Below are 17,443 nucleotides of genomic sequence, written 5' to 3' on the forward strand. Positions count from 1 at the left end.
CTGGTTAAAATTTTGGTGTCTTCATGGCCCTGCTCTGCCTTGAAAAGCAGGGCAGGCTGTCAGTTTTCCCGGACACCACAATTTTCTCCTACAGTTCCCCAATTTAGCATTTCATGCACCTACATAATCTCATCTGTCTCACCTATGTGTCACAGACCGAACAGATACTACTGAGCTAAGCAGGAACGGCAGCGAGTCTCTGAGGAGCCAGTGCACAGGATGGGAGTGGTAGTGGCCCTGATGAGGTGTTGTGTCACGGTATACTCCCTCGGGCTGTCGATCCCTGGGGATCAATGCCGTGGAAAGATGGTTTGAAGAATCAGGCCAGAAGTAAACATTTAAAGGGCTTCTGTCACCCCCCAAAAGTCATTTTTCATTTTTGGGCTAATTAAAATCCTTATAGTGCGATTATTCAATATATAGTGATCTTACCTTTTTCTGTTGTTTAGTTTCTTTAAAAACAGCACTTTTATAATATGTTAATTACCTTGCTACCAGCAAGTAGGGAGTCTACTTGCTGGTAGCCGCCGCATCCCCCTTTCAAAAAAACGCCCCCTCCTCCTATTGATTAACAGGGCCAGCGAGCGCTCTCCTCCTCCGGCTGGCCCGGTCTGCAATTCAAATCCCGCGCCTGCGCCTTACGTGTCTTCATTTGGCACAGGCGCTCTAAGAGAAGGACGCTTGCTTCCTCAGCACTCCCTCAGTGCGCCTGCGTCGATGACGTCACCAAGCGAGCGTCCTTCTCTGAGCGCCTCCGCCGAATGAAGACACGTAAGGCGCAGGCGCGGGATTTTAATTGGAGACAGGGCCAGCCGGAGGAGGAGAGCGCTCGCTGGCCCTGTCAATCAACAAGAGGAGGGGGTGTTTTTTTTTTAAAGGAAGATACGGCGGCTACCAGCAAGTAGACGCCCTACTTGCTGGTAGCAAGGTAATTAACATATTATAAAAGTGCGGTTTTTAAAGAAACTAAAACAGAAAAAGGTAAGATCACTATATATTGAATAATCGCACTATAAGGATTTTAATTAGCCCAAAAATGAAAAATGACTTTTGGGGGGTGACAGAAGCCCTTTAACACTCACTCAGTGCAAATTAAACTTGTGGTATATCCAGCAGTATTAAGTACAATGTGCAGTTTCTGGCACCAGTTGAGGAGGTATGGAGGCTGGTCGAATGACTATAGATTGGCACTAGCAGGCACTTGTAGGTATAGGTGTCCACTGTAAGATTCACACTTGAGCTTTGTCTGGCCTAGTGGTGGTATAGGTGATCGGTGTCTGAGCGATAGTCCATCTTGTAGCTGTGTCTGTAAAGCTGCATTTCGCGGATCACTCTGAGGTCTAATCTCAGATGCTTTCTGGAAACAGAATTTGCTGATCTCCCTGGAGTGTTGTCACACAGGAGAACAAATCAATCCCAGGAGTAGGAGCTCCAGCATGTGCTTCCTCTCCTTTCTCTAGCTAGACTGGAACTCCCCCTCCTGGCAGGAAGCAGGACCAGCCTGTTCCTACCAAGAGAGGAAAAACAAACAGGGCACTCCTACCAAGAAAGGAATAACAGGGCACTCCTACCAAGAAAGGAATAACAGGGCACTCCTACCAAGAAAGGAATAACAGGGCACTCCTACCAAGAAAGGAATAACAGGGCACTCCTACCAAGAAAGGAATAACAGGGCATTCCTACCAAGAAACAAAGAACAGGGCACTCCTACCAAGAAACAAAGAACAGGGCACTCCTACCAAGAAAGGAAGAACAGGGCACTCCTACCAAGAAAGGAAGAACAGGGCACTCCTACCAAGAAAGGAAGAACAGGGCACTCCTACCAAGAAAGGAAGAACAGGGCACTCCTACCAAGAAAGGAAGAACAGGGCACTCCTACCAAGAAAGGAAGAACAGGGCACTCCTACCAAGAAAGGAAGAACAGGGCACTCCTACCAAGAAAGGAAGAACAGGGCACTCCTACCAAGAAAGGAAGAACAGGGCACTCCTACCAAGAAACAAAGAACAGGGCACTCCTACCAAGAAACAAAGAACAGGGCACTCCTACCAAGAAACAAAGAACAGGGCACTCCTACCAAGAAACAAAGAACAGGGCACTCCTACCAAGAAAGGAAGAACAGGGCACTCCTACCAAGAAAGGAAGAACAGGGCACTCCTACCAAGAAAGGAAGAACAGGGCACTCCTACCAAGAAAGGAAGAACAGGGCACTCCTACCAAGAAAGGAAGAACAGGGCACTCCTACCAAGAAAGGAAGAACAGGGCACTCCTACCAAGAAAGGAAGAACAGGGCACTCCTACCAAGAAAGGAAGAACAGGGCACTCCTACCAAGAAAGGAAGAACAGGGCACTCCTACCAAGAAAGGAAGAACAGGGCACTCCTACCAAGAAAGGAAGAACAGGGCACTCCTACCAAGAAAGGAAGAACAGGGCACTCCTACCAAGAAAGGAAGAACAGGGCACTCCTACCAAGAAAGGAAGAACAGGGTGGTTATCCCTGTTCCTGCCAATCATGACCTCCTCTGCAGGTCAACATGTCCAAAATAATATAAATGTACAATATCACAATATATAAATTATATACAATTTCAGATACCCCCAGATCTGGTGTGATGCACAAGCAGAAAGATACAGAGCAGACTGCACATACTTGACCACCCAATGAAGGCGCCACTATGGACATGAGGACCTTGTAGGGTGTAAAAAACAAAACAAAAAAAAACCACAACCTTTGGAGAGCGTTTTTTTCAAAAACCAAAATAAAAACAGTGATTGATAGAATTTAGCAAGAGCTGAAGATTGAGCTATGTTCTTGTAGTGGGAAACCCCTTTGCAGATATGTTCAGATGACAACTGGCTGCTTTCAGCATTTATCACATCGTTGCGCAACCTCTGCATTATTACAAAACTTGTGCGTGCCGTTTCATGATGGGAAGTAGCTGGAACAGCATCTTTTTGACGGTTGGTCATGTTTTTCTGAAGATTGAAAGTACCAGCAATGTCTTTTTCCTCTGCAGCAGGGAGCAGCTTAGCCTCAGTTTACATTCTTGATCTTTTTAACATTCCAGCTCCAAGTTTAAGCGTAAATCCCAGCGGCTCACATCATACATTAAATATGTGTCTAGTCTGAAATCAAATAGAACTGTGGAAAAAAGTTACTTTCCCTTCAAATTAATAAGTTATCCTGGAGACAGGATACAAATACCAAGTCCCATCACTATCCTGGCGTTACCGGCTATGATGTCATGCAATAGTCAGACCTCATTGTTCAGATTCACCTTACCTCAGAATATTTTACTGCAGGAGTCTTAAAAGGGTTGAGAGGCTAAAGACATCCGCTGGATCTTATTATAGTGAATGGGGATCCAGAGGTCTCTGGTTAGGCCAGATATGGTAACTCCGGTGGTCTTCTCATGGCCACAATAGACCGCCAGAGTTATAGAACACAGAAGTGAACCTACCCTTAGACAAAGGTGACTTAACCTGCACCAAATCTATCACCCGGCATGAGCCACTTTCATATTCTTTAGACTACCTATCTAAGGTTACACTGTCACTACAGAAGGGAGTAGTAATTCTGCCTCACAGAGCCTTTATTCTGCTTTTACAATAATCCTTAAGTGGCTTTATTGGTTTTAGGTATAAATACAGATCTATACAACCTTTCTTAGTATATTTGAAGAAGTTTAAGTTTCTCACCATTTCCAAGATCTTAGCTGTCAGTGAAGGATAACTCATTTACATTCAGAGGCAGTAAACTGCTCTCGGCTGAGAGGTGGATACATCTGTATCCAGTCTAGGAAAAGCTCTACAAGCCAAACGCGGCAGCAGCTGCACAGGTCCATCTGGTAGTTTGCTACTATGTATCAGTCTGGAGTCCAACTGTATTTAATGAACTGGAGTTATGAAAACCACTAGGCTTCATGCACATGACCGTATGTATCTGGCAGTCCACAAATTTTATTCTGCGTTGTATCTGCATTTTTTGCAGACTCATTGACTTCAATGGGACCGTGATCTGCATTTTGCTCTAAGTATAAGACCTGTTCACATACAGGTTCGAAAAGCAGAGGGATCATCTGTGTGCTTTCCACATCTGTATGTTTGTTCAGCAAAAGATAGAATATTCCCACAAAATGCAGACCATGAGGGAAAAAAAATGCAGATGCCACACAGACCACATCAGTGTTTGGAGGATCTGCAATTTGCAGACTGCAAAACGGACGCGGTCATGTGAAGGAGGCTTTAGGTTCCCATAACTGCCATTTATTCCATGTGCAGCTATCTTTCCACTGTTAGGCAAAGGTCTGAGTTGATGCATCTCCGATGATCAGACTTTCATGATAAATTAATTCTGGAAAAACACCCATTATGTGTCAAAGTGCAAGACAACGGTAACACAGGTGTTAAGCCACTTTGCACATGCATGACATACCCTAGACTTGTACCTGAATACTCGTCTTCTTCCTCAAACTCCAAGTGACTTTGAAAGAAAGCCACTTTAGATGGCTCCATATCTCCAGCAGATAAATCCAGTGCTTTGGCTCTTGCATGATGAAAGCTGAAGGGGTTATATGGATGCTCAGCTGTACCATACAGAATCAGCGTCCACTCCTTCAACTTACCTGGAACACAAATTTATACCTTCTGATTCATGTTAGACTGACATCAATACGAACGTATAATGCAATGTCAAGATATAATGTCTGTCTGAGGAGACAATAACTGCTGCTTTCTTCAGTAGGGCCACTAAGTGTATAAAAAGGTCTTCACTTCATAAAACTGTCATGTCCTATGACCAAGTAAAAAATGTTCTGGGACTAGTCAACTAAACTTTAGGTTTGGGGTTTAAAAGATTTCTGATCGAGGGGTAAGCTATGGAGTTGCTCGTAGCACCACAAGGTTTCTGATAAGCATTTATTTTTCTTTAAAAAAAAAAAAAGCAAAGAAGAACTTTCTTGGTTACACCTCTGCGCATACATAAGAAACATCTGTTTCCACCTTCATCTTGTTGAAGTGTGCAATACCATGTCATGAATAAATTACAGTTTGCTGGATGGAGGGTATATATTTAGCTCCTCTATATTGTGAGCGTGTGGCATTGAAAAATGACATCCGCTCGCAAAGTGACTGCTTCATACAAGGTGGTTTCTTAGCATTTACAGTAAATCTAATAAAATGAGGGGTACCATGATGAGGTACATGACGGCAGCGCCAGTGACATGATGTGCTAATTAAATGTGTATTTTCAATAAAATATATATATATATATTACTGTATATCTAAATCTCGCAAATCACACGGTGCCAGTTGAAATTAAAAATGATTTATGAAGACAGAATTTGTATTTAGACAAAATAAAAAACATGCCAGGGACCTTGCATAACCCAGCGTGGGCAGATGACCCAGCTGACAGCAATGTGTGATTATGTAAACCTCTCATTTCAATAGCCACTTTGCTGTGGGGTGCCAGTATGCTTCGCATCCTTTAGTAAATACCCCCTATCCCTCGTGAAACCATGCTGGAGCATCTTTTCATTAGAACCGAGACGCTATTACAACTGGAAATGTAGAATAATTTTACTATTGGGTGTTATTCCCCTTGCCAAAGGAGCGAGTTCCAACAAACTGACATTGTCAGCACAGTGTTAGGGCTCATGCACACAAATGTATTTGGTTTCTGTTCCTTTTTTTTTTTTTTTTACAGGTCCGTATGCGGAACCATTTATTTCAATGGTTCCGCAAAAAACAAACAAAAAAACAACACACTAAATGACTCAGTGTGCATTCCGTTTCCCTATGTCTATTCCACAATAGAATAGAACATGTCCGTTTTGCGGACAAGGACAAGCATTATTATAATGGATATACAAAAAAAAAAAAAAGGTTGTAACACGGATGTTGCCCTTTTTTTTTTGCGGGACACAAAATACATACGGTCGTGCGCATGAGCCCTTAGCGTGTGAAGACGCACCCTACTGACAAGGGGACATCAAGTTGTCAATTTATTCCTGCATTTTCGAGGAATAACAGAGGAATATAGCTAATCGGGTTAGCCGTTTAATTACAGACGATCTAATGAAGTTGTAATATGATAAAATGTGGTTTGTTACTTTGAAGGAGCTGCAGGTACTCAGATATAAAGGTGTAGTTAAAGGCGTCTTTATCACTGCAAATTTGTGACAAATATCTGCATTTGTTACATGTGGATTTTGCTGCAGATTTTATTATCTGCATTGCAAACATCGAGCCAGTCTTTAGCAAGCGAGGAGAGACCGCACTCAGCTGGGCGCTTCTGCCGCCTCATTCCAATGATTGGTGGGAGTCTTCGAACCTGTACACTCGCCAATCAAAACGTCACAATATTTGGGAAATGACAGTTTGACTTTATACATATAAAGGGGTTATTCCCATATTTTTTTTTTTTTTTAATAGTCCTCCCCCCTCATGTGATTCAGTGATCATGTTGAAAACCTTCCTACCCAGCCAGCGCTGTACCCCCAGTGTAATTCGGTTGTGGACACTTCCTGGAGCAGTGCCGTACCGTTCGGCACATGATCTTAGCCTGGTTGGTGCATCTCAGGCAGCCTGGGGTACTGACTGCTCACAGTCCAAGCCTGCCCAACTCCACAGGCACAACCCACACCTAATTACATCCGGGAGCGCAGCGCTGACCCGCTAGGAATGATTTCAACATTATCACATGAAGGACACCGCAAGGCATACTCTTCGGAGAACCACTGATATCTGTTCAGGTTCAATCCCCTGAAAGGTGACCACTCAACATCCCAAAGTTCTGCTGTACTCCAGTACGGTGATTCATTTATGCCCACACTTCAGCTGTTAACTCAAGACATTTGTTGGTAATGCCCAATTATACCCTATTAAAGCTTTCTATACTGTCAATTCAAGCTTCAAGTCGCAGCTTCTTCTTCCCCGTATTTAAACAGTTAACACAACTCTCTGCAAGCTGAGAAGTTAATGTGTGTTTTTGCCTGAAATGTTTTGTTTTCAGTGAGAGAAAACACATAATATGAATAACCGCCATGACTAACACTCATTATAGACTCATGTTCTCACCCACCCCAGCCCATTCCTAACACTCACAGATGTTCAGCATATCGCGGTTTGATCTGGGTTCCGCACGTGGGCTGACGCTCTACTTCATATGCAAGTTGGCTGCTGCTCCTCACCCACCCGGGTGTACAGCTCGTGGTCAGTATCCTCTCAGGGCCCCTAATTTCCTTCAATTAGCTGATGTCAAGCTGCCTCCTCCTTTTAAATGGATTGGGAGGTTTGGAAGGAGAATGGACTACACAACAAATCCAGGTCTTTACTTCAGGCAGTCAAAATGGTCAAAAGCCATGTTAATTGTCAAATCCAGGGTGAATGCATGCAGGACTCGAACATAAAAAGTCTGATCTAAAGGTAAACTAATAAGATTAGAATTACAGATTTACTCAGTGGTCTAAGGATTCATGCACATGCCCATATGTATTTTACTCTCCGCTAACTGCGGATCTGCCAAATACCGATCCCAACCATGTTGCATCCGCATTTCTTCATTTCAGTGGGTCTGTGGTCCACATTTTGCAGGCAAATATAGGACATTTTCTTTTTACAGAATGGACATCCGGATGCAAAACGCGCACAAAACATCCGTGTACAAAATGCAGACTACGGATCAACTGAAGTCAATGGGTCAGAAATAAATAAAAAATAAAAAAAATGCAATGGCACATAGACTGCATCCATATTTTGCCGATCAGTGAAATGTGGACTGCAAAACAGATATGGTCATGTGCATGAGGCCCAATAGTAAGGAGCTTAAAAAAACATGACCAGTTGGGATCCATGAGAAGTACTGTTCTAAACCATGACATTTATGACCCGCTAAAATACTAATGACTGGCAAGAACCCTGAGCTCAGGGGTCTCCATAACATCTGTTTAATGATCTACATCAGAAATAAAACATTTCCTTGATAACAGTAGAAAGGGTGCGAAGCCAGGAAATGCTGCCAATGTGCCCCACTGGACTGCAAAGTGGCAATTTATCTGCATTTTGTGTTTGCTTTTTTGACATTGTACGCCTCATTAGATTTTCCTACATTCAATAATGAAGAGAAAATAGATCAATTTGAATATAGAATTTCTCGCCTTTACAAAGCCCTCTATGCCAGCAGCCAAGATATGACATGTCAATGCCACCACAGTTATACATACAGAAGAATCACTTTCAGTAGATGCAGCTTTTGTTTGTCTGCCACTGTTCAAACATGACAATTACCCTGTGTCTCAGGATTACGGAGTTGGGAAGGAATGTCATGCATTTCCAGCATCCATTCCCCTTCAGCTTTTTCACCCCAGCAATGAACAGTCATGAACTCCCAGTTCTTGAAGCCTTCATTTGAGTAATCAAACGTCCTGTAAGATAAAACAGCTGCTTATTCAATAAGTTCAGGCCAAAAGGAGTTTTCTACTCCTTTACTATTCATGGCCTATTGTCAGGATATCCGATTGGTTGGGGTCCGAAACCATGCACCGTCACTGATCAGCTGTTCAGCAGTAGCTCAGGTGCTGAAACGACACAGCTCCATCCATTGTGCAGTGGATGGTGTTGGTTACTACAGCTCTGCTCCCTCTGAAGAGAATAAGACCAATGCTGCAGTTGCATGCATGGTGCCACTCCAATAATCTGTATGGGACTACTAGAGATGGCTGAATACAGCGCTTGGCTATCACTGGAGGAGGAATGAAGTGGTACCACACATGCTGGACTGCTGCTCCAATCATACAGAGGGACGCAGCACCCTCATCATCAGTCGTGGTCCCAGTGGTTGGACCCCCACTGATCAGAGAGGATAGAGGATAAGTTTTCATCTTGGGAAAAATCACCATGTGGCTGCCTACAGACCTCCATTTTTATTGTTTGAATACTAGAGCCAATGACAAAATATGGTTAAATCCATGTGAGCACAAGTGTTTTTCACATTTCCATACCTATCTTGTCTAGATTCAACCACAAGGAGCTTCTGTGCACAGGGCTATAGGGATACATGGGGTCATTTACACCAGTCTTTTCCATTGAAGTCCACTCAACCAGCTCTGTAGGCAACATCTCTAAGGCCCCATTCACACGTCCGCAATTTCGTTCCGCATTTTGCGGAACTGAATTGCGGACCCATTCATTTCTATGGGGCAACACTTCCGGGTCCGCAATTCCTTTCCCGAAAAAAATAGAACATGTCCTATTCTTGTCCGCAATTGCGGACAAGAATAGGCATATTCTATTAGTGCCGGCGATGTGCGGTCCGCAAAATGCAGAACGCACATTGCCGTGTCCGTGTTTTGCGGATCCGCAAAACACGTTACGGACATGAGAATTGAGCCTTACCAGGGACACTGAACTGCTCAGCTTCTGTCCATGACTATAATGTAGTATCTTGTAATAGTGAAATTCCAGCAAGGTCTACATTTCAAGGAAGATCTTTCAGAAGCCTCATTCAAGTATTGTGGTTTCCTTGTGTTAAGGCCAACACAATAATCTATCCCAGAGTAGCTGTGTGGTCGAATGCTTTTAATTCTGAGGTTTTTGCTCCTTCCAAATAATGTTATAGCTGAAGACTAATTAATTCCACTTTACAATGACCTCAATAAATACAGAAAAAACCCAGAACATAAAAACCCCAAAGGCAACCAGCTATAAAAGGAGCCCTCCCCCACTGCTGTCTGTCATAGGAGACCAGGAAAAACAAGCTCTGCCCCTTAGCAAAAGCACCGTTCAACACAATCTGCTACGAGGAAGGGAACCTGTGTTTTCTGCAAGATTTCTACAAGATTCTTTTTAGAGCATGCAGATATTCCTGCAAACTGAAATACACGGCGGGAAAGTTCCTTCTTTTACTTTTATTCTTTACTAGATTTGGCGTCCCCTTAATTAGTAGTTCCTTTAGGCTGATTTCACAGAGGTGTGTGACGGCCACGGCTTGTTGGAACCAAACTTCTTGCGTCATATTGGTTGATTGGCTGCAGTTGGTTTGGCTCGGCTCAGACAAGCCACAATCAGTCCAGAAAATGCGACTGTCACACAGCTTCTGTGAAAACAGCCTTAAAGTTGGGTAAAATATTAGGTTACCGAAAGAGTGGTAGATGCTAGGAACAAACTTCCAGCAGATGTGGTTGGAAAATCTACATTAAATAAATATAAACCTGCCTGGGAAGAACATATATCTATCCTAAGAGAACAATAAAAAGGACATAATATAAGGGAAGCCTAAACGGAACATGTGGTCGTTTTCTGCCATAACACATTCCATTACGGTCTCCCACTGCCATTCTTGGGCATCCTTGTCATCTCACTATGCACATCATAAAGGCCAAATGCTTGCCATATCAATGATTTTACTATGGACAGAAGGTTTATTGGCGATTGGCTTCCAAGGTCAACTGATGTGTCCTCGCTTTGAATATAATGGCTTTAGTCACAGTGTCAGTGTTTTATCAGCGATTTCCATCAGTGACTGAGCCAAAACCATGAGAGAAGCCTACACAGAGACCAGGTATAATGGAAAGATTTGCTTCAGTTTTGTGTTTTTGACCTGCATCTAAGGCCTCTTGCATGAACGTTGTGCATCCGTTCCATGCATTGGGGATCGAATGCATGGGTAACGTCCGTGCGGCGGCCGGGACGTATCGAGATCCATTCAACTTGAATGGGTCCGTGATCAGTTTGCACTGCAAAAAAAAAAAAATAGAACAAGTTCAATTTTTTTTGCAGTGTGGAGGCACGGACAGAACCACCACAGAAGCACTCCGTAGTGCTTCCGTGGTGTTCCGATCCGTGCTTCCGTTCCGCATCTACGTGATTGCGGACCCATTCAAGTGAATGGGTCAGCATCCGTGATTCAGAGTGCACACGGGCACACAACGTCCGTGTGCAAGATGCCCAATTGTGGCTCACAATCACTGATGGAAATCACTGACCAAAAGACTAAAAAGTGTGAATAAGGCCTCAGTCTACATGCACAAAGCTACAAAAAGGGAGGGGGGGGGGGTATGAGATGGGGAAAGGGTAGACACTGGTAAGCATTACATAGATTAGCATTTGGTCAATTACGAGCACAATAGTAGGCATTCCCAGGGCAGGACTTACATGCCCAGAATTTACCAACTACAGTGTTGGTAAGTATGTTTCCATTGAACTACATTTGGTAGGTGAGCAAGATGTAGGGGTTGATGGACTGGAGGGTCTCTGTCTTTTATAGACTGTAATGATGGAAACCTAGGACTGTACAGCAGCTGTAGGCACAAAGCAATCTATTCTGGGTGCTCCAACAACTCACCTGCGCGCCAGAAGTTGGGACTTCGTTCCCGATGGAGAGATAAGATTTATTTGCAGGTCTCCTCTGCGTGGATGGGAAATGGTAACCTTTACCACAACATGTTCGAGGTATACCACATGCTGCCCGCTGTGATCTGCGCACGCATTGGTCTGAGTGGTCGTTCGTATTAGCTGGTCAGCTCTAATAAATCTGCACTCCGTTATAGAGGAGAAAAAAAATAGAAAACAAACAGTTAGTATGCTCCTTGCACAGGTTTCACAGAAAGTTTAGTTTGCAGTTATACATTCTCCAATGCACTGCTAGGTAGAAAGCTTGGGAAAGCTAGTTGACAACCCTTGTAAAAGTGTTAATGGAGGGAATAATGACTGCTCCCCTGTCCCAAGAAACAGCTAAATGGGACGAGACAGGGTTGCCCTCTATCACCGGTCATCTTTGCTCTGGTAATGGAGCCTCTGGCAGAAGCTATAAGATCTCACCCTATTACCAGGATTCAGGTGGGAGACACTAGTCACACTATAGGCTTGCACGCAGATGATATCATTGTCACCTGCACGAAGTCCGATACCTCCTTCCCTGCCCTTACTCATTTTTCCCAAGTGTCCTATCAGAAGCTCAACTCCTCCAAGTCTCCGGTGCTTACAATACTATTAGACTCATCCTCTATCCAACACCTGTCCACCAAGTACCAGTTTGTGTGGTCTTAAGACAGTATTCCTTATTTAGGCATCACATTATGTTTTCCTGTTGCAGAAGTGGTGTCTCACAACATCCGGCTCTTGCTCAGCATCCTTAACAGGGGTCCGGCAGTGATTGATAGCTGGACCCCTGCTGTATGCGCCGGCATCGTTGAAAACACTGATGCCGGCGCATTAACCCTTGCACTGCCACAGTCAGCGCTGACCATGGCATGTGTGGTATCCTGCCGGGTGTCCATCGGGTCCCCGCGTTTTTGTGACGGGGACCCGATGCCTTCCTTAGGCATCGTGGCTGCCATCCGTGTCAGCCTGTGAGATCCAGCCCCCTGAATCTGACAGGAAGCAGGCTGTAAGTGTATTACAGTGTGTAATACACTTACAGCCAGTGCATTACAATAAGTATTATAATGCATTGTAAAGGGGATCAGACCCCCAAAAGTTGAAGTCCCAAAGTGGGACAAAAAATAAAGTAAAAAAAAATAAATAAAAGTTTTACAAAAAAATGTAAAGTTTCAAGTAAAAAAAAAAAGGTCCTTTTCCCAAAAATGTTTAAATAAAAAAAAAGGGAAAAAGAGAAAAGTAGACACATTAGGTATCGCTGCATTCGTATCAACCGGCTCTATAAAAATATCACATGATCCACCCAGTCAGGTGAACGCCGTAAAAAAAAGTGTAATACCACGTATTCATAATGGCATATTTAACCCAAAATCGTAACAGTCATCTCATCCCGCAAGACCTGAGGCCCTACCTAAGACAATCGGCCAAAAAAGAAAATAAAAATATGGCTCTCAGAAAATGGCAACACAAAAACAAGATTTTATTCTGTTCAAAAAGGCGTTCACTGTGTAAAACTTTAAAATAAAAATTTGACATTTTAGGTATTGCCACATCCGTAACAACTTGCTCTATAAAAATATCACATTATATGCCCCCTCAGGTGAATGCTGTAGAATTTGATTTATTTTTTTTAAACTATGCCAAAACAGCCATTTTTTTTCACCTTCCCTCACAAAAAGTGTAATACCAAGAGATCAAAAAGTCTCATCCCGCAAAAGACAATCACTTAAAAAAAAAAAAAAAAAAAAACAATGGCACCCATAAACCAAACTTTAAAATCTGCGCTGCAAAATCCATATGGCACTCCTTTCCTTCTGACCACTGCCACGTGCCGATAGGGCAGTTTACCGCCTCATATGGGATATTTCTGTAAACTGCAGAATCAGAGTAATGTATATTGAGGTTCATTTTGCTGTGTTGCAAGAAAAAAATGTAACAAAAAAAAATCTACCAAAAAAGTTAAAATTTTTAAATTTCACTTGCATTTTTCTTTAATTATTGTGGAACACCTCAAGGGTTAAAGTTTGTAACAGTTTTGAATAATTTGAGGGGTGTAGTTTCTAAAATGGGGTCATTTATGGGTGGTTTCCATTATGTAAGCCCCTCAAAATGACTTTATAACTGAATTGGTGCTTAAAAATGGTTTTGGAAATTTTGTTGAAAATTTGAAAAATTGCTTCTAAACTTCTAAGCCTTCTAAAATGTCCTTAAAAAAAAAAAAAAATTACATTTACAAAATGAGGCCAACATAAAGCAAACATATTTGAAATGTTGATTGATAACTATTTTATGAGGAATTACTATGTTTTAAAAGTAGAAAAATGTAAATTTAGAAAATTGCAAATTTTTTAAAATTTTTGGATTATTTTTTAAATGAAGGTGAAATATAATAGACTCAAATTTACCACTGTCATGAAGCACAATGTGTCACGAGAAAATCTCAGAATGGCTTGGATAAGTAAAAGCGTTCCAAAGTTATTACTAGCGATGAGTGAATCGACTTCGGATGAAACATCCGAAGTCGATTTACATAAAACTTTGTTCTAATACTGTACGGAGCAGGAGCTCCGTACAGTATTAGAATTTATTGGCTCTGATGAGCCAAAGTTATTACTTCGCGAAGTCTTGCGAGACTTTGCATAACAACTTCAGAAATTCAGAAAGTTACCACTTGGAACCGAACCAGGGTTCGGAAAATGTTTTTTTACAGTATAAATTAATTTCTGAAGTTATTATGCGAAGTCACGCAAAACTTCGCGAAGTAATAACTTCGGCTCATCGGAGCCAATCTATTCTAATACTATACGGAGCTCCTGCTCCGTACAGTATTAGAACGAAGTTTTATGTGAATAGACTTCGGATGTTTCATCCGAAGTCGATTCGCTCATCTCTAGTTATTACCACAAAGTGACATGTCAGATTTGCAAAAATCGGCCTGGGATTTAAGGTAAAAAGTGGCTCGGTACTGAAAGGGTTAAACCTGAACTTGGCAGCTTCTCCCACCTAGAGCTTTCTTGGGTGGCTCGCATCCATATGCAAAATTATATATACTTTAATGTATAACCCTTCCAGTTGGAAAGCCTTTGCTTACTGAAATGCAGAATCTTTTGGTGCAATTTCTTTGGGGGGATAAACACCCTAGGGTAGCCCAAAAAATGTTACACTCATGCCTCCATCTAAGGCCTCTTGCACATGAACGTTTTTTTTCCCCCCGTTTACGTTCCTTTTTTGCGTTCCGTATACGGACCATATACGGAACCATTAATTTCAATGGATCCGCAAAAAAATAAAATAAATGGAAGGTACTCCATATGCCTTCCGTTTCCGTATTTCCTTTTTTCCGTTCAAAGATATAACATGTCCTATTATTGTCCGTATAACGGACAAGGATAGTACTGTTCTATCAGGGGCCAGCTGATCCGTTCCGCAAAAAATGGAATGCACAGACGTCATCCGTATTTTTTGCGGACCGCAAAAAACTAAAGCCATACGGTCGTGTGCAAGAGGCCTAAGAAAGAAGTATACCTAATATCTTGTATATTACAAGGTGGCCACTCTTGAGGCCATGAGAGAATGGTTTAAACCATCTTCGTCACACAAATGGGTTCAGATGGAGACTGCTTTGACTAGGGGAGCGTCTCAGATCGTTAGCAGAAGCTATGCATCTCCCCCCTCTGCAAATCCCATGCTCTTTGGCCACAGTCTCTCACTCTTAACATCTGGAAAGGATTCCTTGCTTCATCTAAGAAAATGACTATACCCTTTAAATCATTATCCATTAGGAGGCCTGGAACCTCATATACCAGGTCTATTTCTGGTGGGGTGGGAAGATAGAGGATTATAAAAGTTGCATCTACTTTATGAGAGGGGATCACTTTTGACCTTTGAAAAACTTAGAGCTTTATTTAACCTTCCTCACTCCCTTTTTTTTTACCAATATCTACAGATTAGACACTTCATAACTACTAGCTCTATCAAATGGTTGGACCAGACAATGTATTGCCTTTTACACCACAGAATGAGCTCTTCAAGGCCTTTCCCCAATATAACTTGATTAAATCAGCCAAAGTGGGAGGAAAAACTCCCTTTTATGCTCAAATGGGAGCAAGATCTTCAGGCCGCATTTACAACGGAGCAATGGAAACGGGCCTTTTAGTGGTCCATTTGTACCTCTTTGTGCGTTAACCATATTGAACAACTTAAAAAGGTTCGATTACGATTGCATCAAACCCCAGATAGATTGGCTCACTGTATGCCTGGTTACTCAAACTCGTGTTGGAAACAGTGTTCTGGGATTGGCACCCTATTGCATGCCTGGTGGTCATGCCCTATAATTCTTCTCTTCTGGAGGGAAATCTTTCAACTACTTTCCCACATTACCCAAGGCCAACTAACCCCAGATCCAGCTTTGGCTTTACTACATATAGGATTATTTGACATACCTGACCAGTTTAGATGGACAGTAGCACATGTCCTTAGTGCCGCAAGAATGTCCATAGCTCTGAGGTGGAAGTCCACTGACCCTCCTACACAGAGATGTTACCACTAGGGTGGATCTACATATGCAATATGAAATTACTGTGGCACAATCTACTAAACACCGAACTGCCCTGTTTAAGAGGTGGCTCCCCTGGACAATGTATAGAGGTGCTTCTGCCCACACTCTTCCAGGTGATGGCAGTTAACCTACCTGTATGTTTTTAGGTTATCATGGTTATTTTAATCGGGAGTGTACTTGAGGGGATACTGTTTGCAGTGTACGTATTTAAAGGGATTCGTTCACCTCTTTTTACCCTATAGAGTTGCGGATATGTCAGCATCAGCCTCAGGGAAGGAACTGCGCATCGCGAGATTACGGTGATCTGACTTTCTAAGCAAGGAGGAGATTTGTGGATACAGGCGGTGCTGGGCTCCTTCACAGGGGGGCGTGGCTGGGCTCCAGAACGGTTAGTACAGCCCCTTGGGTTCTTTACCAGGCTAAATGACATTATATATATATATATATATATATATATATATATATATATATATTTTACACTCAATAAAACCACACAGAGCTATGGGACAGATATATTGCGGACATGCTTGCGGCGATCTAGCCGTGCATGTCCGCAGCTCTATAGGGTACAAAGAGGTGACAGAATCCCTTTAATGACTGATACTAAGATGTACCATGTTTGAAGGTACTTTTCTGACCTGCGTGTCAGATTTATGTTGTAAAATGTGACTTTTACCTACCTATATGTTGATTATCCAACAAAACTGACAAAAATCTAATGTTAAAAAAAAAAAATACAAAATAAAAAGGAAAATTTGACAAATTATACACTGCTCAAAAAAATAAAGGGAACACAAAAATAACACATCCTAGATCTGAATTAATTAAATATTCTTCTGAAATACTTTGTTCTTTACATAGTTGAATGTGCTGACAACAAAATCACACAAAAATAAAAAAATGGAAATCAAATTTTTAACCCATGGAGGTCTGGATTTGGAGTCACACTCAAAATTAAAGTGGAAAAACACACTACAGGCTGATCCAACTTTGATGTAATGTCCTTAAAACAAGTCAAAATGAGGCTCAGTAGTGTGTGTGGCCTCCACGTGCCTGTATGACCTCCCTACAACGCCTGTGCATGCTCCTGATGAGGTGGCGGACGGTCTCCTGAGGGATCTCCTCCCAGACCTGGACTAAAGCATCTGCCAACTCCTGGACAGTCTGTGGTGCAACGTGACGTTGGTGGATAGAGCGAGACATGATGTCCCAGATGTGCTCAATTGGATTCAGGTCTGGGGAACGGGCGGGCCAGTCCATAGCATCAATGCCTTCGTCTTGCAGGAACTGCTGACACACTCCAGCCACATGAGGTCTAGCATTGTCTTGCATTAAGAGTAACCCAGGGCTCACCGCACCAGCATATGGTCTCACAAGGGGTCTGAGGATCTCTTCTCGGTACCTAATGGCAGTCAGGCTACCTCTGGCGAGCACATGGAGGGCTGTGCGGCCCTCCAAAGAAATGCCACCCCACACCATTACTGACCCAATGCCAAACCGGTCATGCT

At 42.6% G+C, this 17,443-nt stretch overlaps 1 protein-coding gene across 2 annotated transcripts in view; it reads right to left on the reverse strand.

Annotated features, from left to right (window-relative positions):
* PCSK6 (proprotein convertase subtilisin/kexin type 6) overlaps positions 1-17,443 on the reverse strand; it is a 262,720-nt gene that overhangs the window by 32,016 nt on the left and 213,261 nt on the right. Inside the window, exons 12-14 of one of the 2 annotated variants that reach the window (XM_040414252.1) lie at positions 11,343-11,531; positions 8,288-8,424; positions 4,447-4,623 (exon numbers count right to left, since the gene is read on the reverse strand). In XM_040414252.1, the coding sequence (XP_040270186.1) occupies positions 4,447-4,623; positions 8,288-8,424; positions 11,343-11,531 (503 nt within the window). Of the gene's footprint in view, positions 1-4,446; positions 4,624-8,287; positions 8,425-11,342; positions 11,532-17,443 lie in introns of those variants that run through there. The other variant, XM_040414253.1, reaches the window with a different exon arrangement.

Source organism: Bufo bufo, chromosome 1, assembly GCF_905171765.1.
Source record: "Bufo bufo chromosome 1, aBufBuf1.1, whole genome shotgun sequence".
NCBI classification, from domain to species: domain Eukaryota; kingdom Metazoa; phylum Chordata; class Amphibia; order Anura; family Bufonidae; genus Bufo; species Bufo bufo.